Raw genomic sequence first — 6,370 nt, 5'->3', positions numbered from 1 at the left:
CCCAATGCTGATCTATTACTTCTGTTGCACTGTTCCACTCGTCCTGACGCCAAAGTGTAGCAATTCCGCCTAAGGCCCCTCTAGAATCACTTATACTTCCTTTATAGTGCTTATGGTATTCAATGGCCTTGCTGATTTCAGACTGCCTCTGCTTTGTTTCTTGTAATAGTACAATAGCTGGCTTTTCTTGGTTTATAAGATCCTTTAAGGCATTGATTTTGGAGGGGTGCCCTAGTCCCCTGCTGTTCCATGAGAGAATTTTAATCATTTCAACAGTGAGATTCGAGGAGTTTCTCTCCCTCCTTTATCTTTGCTTGCTGTGTCTTTATCTATTGCTCCTTGTATATATGATTCTATAGGATTCTGGAGTCCTAGTGCTATGTCCTTTTGCGCATTCTCGTCCCTGTGCTGTTTGGAAGACTTTCTTCCAGGCTTCTTTTGACCGTCTATAGTGGATCCATGTTCCTTGGAATTGCTTCGGGTGATTCTAAGAGGGGGAGGATCAGATGGGAGGGCAGGGGAGATGACCAGGGGAAGGGGAGAAGAGGGAGGCTCAGGTTGAGACGAGGGGGCAGGGGATTCCTCAGGAAGGGAGAGGGCGTGAAAAGGGTTGGAGGAAGGCGAGGAAAGGAGGGGATTCAACTGGCAGACAGAGGACTGGGGCGGCTGGGAGGAAGAGGGAAGAGGGAATGAAGGCGGGGGAGATGAGGTTGGAGAGATGGGGGAGGGCTGGGAAGAGGTACCAACATCCATGGGAGATTTATGACTAGGGGCTGATTTTTTTTTTTGACAGGTTCCCATTGCTCTTCTTGCGGGGTATTATCAACATTAGAGATCTTAGTGCAACGATTAGCAAAGTGGCCATATTCGTGACATACCTTGCACTTGAAGGGAATCTGTTCATAGTCGAGCTGCTGAATGTGCGTCCAGTCGTCGACTTTGAGTTTAATAGCTTCTGGAAGGCCTCTACCCAAATCAACTTCGACGCAGATACGAGCACAAGCCTGCATGTTGTCTCTCAGCTCACTTCGGTCTATGTAATTCCCGACAGCGTTCCCAATAGCACGGACTGATTCGTCTCCCCAGCAATGCAAGGGGAGATGAGGAAGGCGAACCCATACAGGAACCACATTAGGGATGTCAAGCTCCGGGTCGAAATCTGGAGTCCATTTGTTTAAGTACAGACCTCTGGAATCCATGAAGTAAGGTCCATTGTGGAAGATTAAATCCTTGTCTTCCTTAGTCTCAAAATGAAAGGTGAAGTAGCCCTTTCCGCAAAACCTGATAGAAATTTTTCCTTGGATTTTATCAGTCCAGTTCCTCTCAACCCACCTCTGAACGGTTTTTGGGGAGGGCCAGAGACCTGTAAATTGCCCTATTAGTCCTTTTTCCGCCAAGGCAAGAGCAGCTTTTCTGGGCAAGGAAGGAGGAAGAGAGACTTCCTGTAACCCCTCAATTTTTTTTACAAATTTGGATACTGATGGGCGAGCACGCTGAGCAGGCAAAGATTTGATCAGTGCTGAGAATGCATGTTGAAGCACGGCCTCCTCCGGAGGCGCATCCGGAGGGGCCATCCGAGCGGCCGAGGAGCGATCAAGTTTCAGATGGCGGCAGGAGCAGAGGAGCGCGCGCGCAGCTCACAGAGATTTTTAAGAGTTAAGAAGAAGGATTTTTAAGGGTCGAAAAATTTATTAATACCCTTTAGTGTCAATTAATTATTTTTTTTTGCCAAAATAAATTAAAATCTGAAGCCAAAAAATTAATTAATTTTGAGTCAAAAATGATTATTTTTATGTTTGCTTTCTGGCAAAAATATTAGCGAGAAAATAGTCAGAAAATAAAAACGAGAGAAATAAATTATCTCCAAGTGAAAAATATTAAAAAAGGGAATGTGCACTTTCCAAGAAGGGAATCTCCACAAATCAAGCAAGCAAAAATTCAAGGAAATATTTTTGGTTTAGAAAATATGAACTAATTCCTAGAAAAATCGTTTCGAATTTATGGTCCAAGTTGGTTATGTGAATGGGAATTTTTTGAGGAGAAAAAATGAGGAAAAATATTTTTTGGACCAAGAAAAAAGGCGTCAACAAGGAATTCAATTTTTTCTCAAGCAATCAACTGTTGAAGATTATTTCGACATGGATCAAGCATTTAATCAGCCAAGGTCAAGTCAAATTTGTGTACCTTCATGGATCTAGTCGTTTTTCACTTGGAAGAGTCTCTAGAGCTCTCATTTTTTCTATATAAGGAAGCATATGCTCCTCATTGTAAATGATCTGATCTTTGGATAATGTACTGACTTTGAAGCTCTGTAATTTTTTCTTGTGCAATAAAACAAAGGCTTTGGGGTTATACCACAATGTCCTTTCAGATTATTATGGTAATATGTATCATCATGTGCTTAAAATTTCTACAATTGCATTATTTGTTATATTCATTAGTCATCTGGATCTAGTGGTTACTTGTTTGTACGTCTATTTGGATCGGGGAATCATAGTTGATTAGGTAGATCTTGTGGGTTCTTGTTTGAAACACTAGAGGTCCTTATCTTTGTGCTAGCCGATCCCTGTGAATCTAACATAATGCTTCGAAGTTTTGTAGAAAAAAAATGTTGTGCGCAGGTATCGACCACTTGGGGAAATTATTGTCTTGAATCAACCACGTAATTGAGTTGGGCATTTAAAGAAGTTCTTGCTTGAGCCACCCATTTACTTAGCACATAATGATTAGGAACTCATGGTGGACATTCTAGGGGTTTGACCATTCGTAGAATTTTAAAAGGGAACTTTCTTACCTCTTACTCTACTAAAAATCATTTATTTAAAAAATGTATATTTTAAATTTTTAACTTATTGAACTTTAAATGATTTATTTGTTATTTCTAGAGCTACTTTCTCTGATCCATAGGCGGAAGTGTCTTCAAGATTTGTAAAAAATATTTTATTTTTAAAATTGTATAAATATAGTTTCCAGCTTTTTTTTTTAACATATTCTGAAAATATTTTGTAAATTCTTATAAATAATTTTAAAAAATATATATTTTATTAAGTTTATAAATATATTTTTCAAAATCTTTTATTTGAACTTTATAAATATTTCTTCTAAAACATGTATTTATTTTTTATTTGTAAATATTTTTAATTCATTGGTTTTTTTTTAAATGTGTTCTCGTTTGGATTTTATTTTGGCATAAGATAAATCGATTTTGGCCGAATGTCTGGAACCCATCTGCAAATTTTCTGAAGAGAAGTCGAACTTTTGGAACCCATCCACAAATCGAATCTCTGAAACCGGTTTTTTTTTTTTTAAATTTCTGGGTGCCATTTTTCCTCTGGATAGCTAGGGTTTTTCATGGAAACGAAGTAAAATCCTTTTTTCGCGGATCGAAAATTTTTGGAAGGTCGTTCGCAAAATTTTGAGCCATTTTATGGGCCGTCCACAGTTTTCTGAGATCAATTTGTCACTTGGGCTTCGAGAAATTCCAAATCTGAAATTTCTGAAGCCGTCTCCATTTCTTTGACGTCTTTGGAAAAAAATCATCCTAATGTATCAATTGGGTTAAGACGTCAATTTTTTTTAAAGGGGAGCATCTTAAATAAAGATTATCATAGGTTAATTTCCCAGCAGCAGTCATCCTGCTGTTTCACATAGATATGATTTTGAACATGTATTTTGAACTCTATATTTTCTTAATATAACTATTCTGATTTTCTCTCTGAAAAAAAAGGTTAACTTCCCAATTCCCTAGAGTCAAATTTAATTTATTTTAGATTATCATAGGTTAACTTCCCAATTCCCTAGAGTCAAATTTAATTTATTTTAGATTATCATAGGTTAACTTCCCAATTCTTCCATCACTGCTCTTTACCTTCCGATCAGCTGAATGGTTCAATGGTTTTTTGCTTCTTTCTGAAAATGCTGTGCACATGTACATATTACATGATGGTTATCTGCTCAACTGTTTTGAGATGCAGTCTATTGGTAGTAATCAGGAGTTTCAACAAACTCTTTCAGAACTATCTGAACATTTTGTTTATATATTCTCAATATAATATCATGATTTTCTTTCTAGAAAAAAAAAACTTCCCAATTCCCTAGAGTCAAATTTGAAACTGATATGTTTTGGGAAATTTTTCATTATTATAAAATTTGTAAAATTATTATAAAGTTTTGCCTTTACCGTTGGAAAAAGGGTTAATTTATTAATTTTCATACTATTTTAAGGAGATGATATTTGTACTCTAAATTGTTATTTTGTAAGCTTTCTTTAAGATCTTTTATGTACCTTGTATTTTTAATAAAATAAGTTTTGAAGGAGTTGTCTTACCTCTTGGTATCTCTATCTCATGTTTTAGGAGGCGATGGCCTTGTATTGCACTAACATTTTTCTTATTTATTAGAGTAATTCACTAATCTTTGGATTTAGTTTCATAGTTAATCTAACTTGCATTACAATAAGTGTTTCTTTTGGATTAATTTAAATAGTTTTATTTATCATTGAATAAATTTTATTTGGCTAAGTTAATTGAAGTTGCTTATATCTTTTAAAATAATTACTTGTGCTTTGTGTTTCATTCATTTGCTCTTTAAACATTCTTAAAGACATATTCTAAGTGAAGCGATTCATTTCACATTAAGAGCAATTTCCATTAAAACACTTGTGTTATTTATCTAATGCCTTGTTTCATTGAGTGACCTCTATTTGCTTCATTACCATAAATTAAACTCACTTTGTACTTGAAGTTCTTTTAATCACAAGTGGATTGGTATTTCATTTCTTTGAAGCATAGTAATAAAGCCTCATTGAAGCCTTGCGTTAGCATTACACTAGCATTTGCATCATTCATCTAATTTGCATCTATCTTGGGCATATAGTTGAATTGTGAGTATATTTATTTTACTTGCAAAGTCATAATATTACTCTTATACATTGTCATATTTTACTTGAGCATTTACTTTGAAGTGCAAGTTTCTTTCATTCTTGCAAGTTATATTTATTAGCTCATGTTTTAATATTGTGCCATTTTCTCGTGCTAACATCTTTTCTTGCAACACTGCTTATTTAGCAACTTGAAACTTTGAATATTTATGCAAGTGATATAATATATTTTGAGCATTTTTTATCAGGGATTGACTTATATCTCTTCTAATTTTGCTACTGCCTCAATATCTTTAATTCTTTCATCTTGTTAAGACACATTTTGCTCATTTAATTAACACACTTGCTAACTAATTCTAATTTAAAGTTGTTTAGAGATGTAGTGATCTTCCCCTGAGTCTCCTAGGACTTCTTGTTCCAACAAGTTTTCCCCTTGTCATCACCTATAGGGACTACCCCCCTTGACTTAGCTAGGAGAGAGTCTAAACAAAGTGAGTAGTGATCAAATTGGCATCCCCTACTATGAGCGTTGCGCCTTAGGTGTACACTTTAGGCGACAACATTTTTTGGCGCCGTTGTCGGGAACCAATTTATTGGACCTTGGATTTTCAACATTCGTTTTAATCATCTCTATCTTCTCAATTTTTCATCATTTCCTATCCTATCAACGCCACATTTTCTGGCGTTGTTGTATTTCTTCATCTTTTCATCACCTTATCCTTCATCATCTCACTAATCTTTTCATCTTTTCTACCTGCACCTTTAGCACCTGGGCATTTCGGTTGGTTTCTTGTTTGGGTGGTGACTCCATTCATTCATCCATTATTTCTCAGACAAGAAGCCCTCCCTGATATCCATCTGCTTCTCCTTGACTAATTTTTTGGTTTTTTCCTTTTAAATCTTGGAGCTAGATTCATGTTCAAGTGGCAACTCCATTTCTTTCATTTCTTACAAGAATTTATGCTAAAAGCTCGCTTCTTATGGATCTCTTGATTGCCTTAAGCAAGGATATCTCTCTCCAACATCCATTTGGCCTTTAAGCAAGTCATCATGGATGACTTGTTTGCTTCTTATGATTTCACTAACATTTAGGGAGCTTCGCATAATTATCCTTATGAAGTTGGTGAAGCCATCGATGAATTTCCTCCTATTCAGGGTGAAAATACTTTTACTGTCAAGACACACCTTCAGAATTTTAGCCTTTGTAGAAGTAAGTGTCACCGATATTCCGACCATGAAGATGTGAAGATGAATATTTTCGTTCTCAACTTATATGGAGATGCCTTAGATTGGTTTACTGAGCTTCTTGATAACACTTTTGATTATTTACAATCAATCATTGATGCCTTGGAAGATAAATATGGAGATAAGAGAAAGGTCAAAGTGAAATTCGAAGTAAAGGAAACTAAAGAAGCTGAAAATGATCTTATCAAGTAATTAACTCAAATGGTTAAGGATATGCAAATTGAATCAAGCACAGGTAATTAAGAA

At 35.8% G+C, this 6,370-nt stretch overlaps 1 protein-coding gene across 1 annotated transcript; it reads right to left on the bottom strand.

Moving 5' to 3' along the window:
• Positions 1 to 638: 638 nt before the first annotated feature.
• Positions 639 to 1,574, bottom strand: LOC149204932 (uncharacterized). The gene has a single exon (XM_089397248.1). The coding sequence runs from the start codon at positions 1,572 to 1,574 to the stop codon at positions 639 to 641; it is 936 nt and encodes a 311-aa protein (XP_089253374.1).
• Between the last annotated feature and the right edge of the window lie 4,796 nt (positions 1,575 to 6,370).

The sequence above is a fragment of the Pinus tabuliformis genome, chromosome 1_2, assembly GCF_031772625.1.
Source record: "Pinus tabuliformis cultivar Carrire ecotype Pingquan chromosome 1_2, CPIR1, whole genome shotgun sequence".
Lineage (NCBI taxonomy): Eukaryota > Viridiplantae > Streptophyta > Pinopsida > Pinales > Pinaceae > Pinus > Pinus tabuliformis.
The sequence above is the reverse complement of the archived record's forward strand: the minus strand, read 5'-3'. Positions and strand labels throughout refer to the sequence as shown.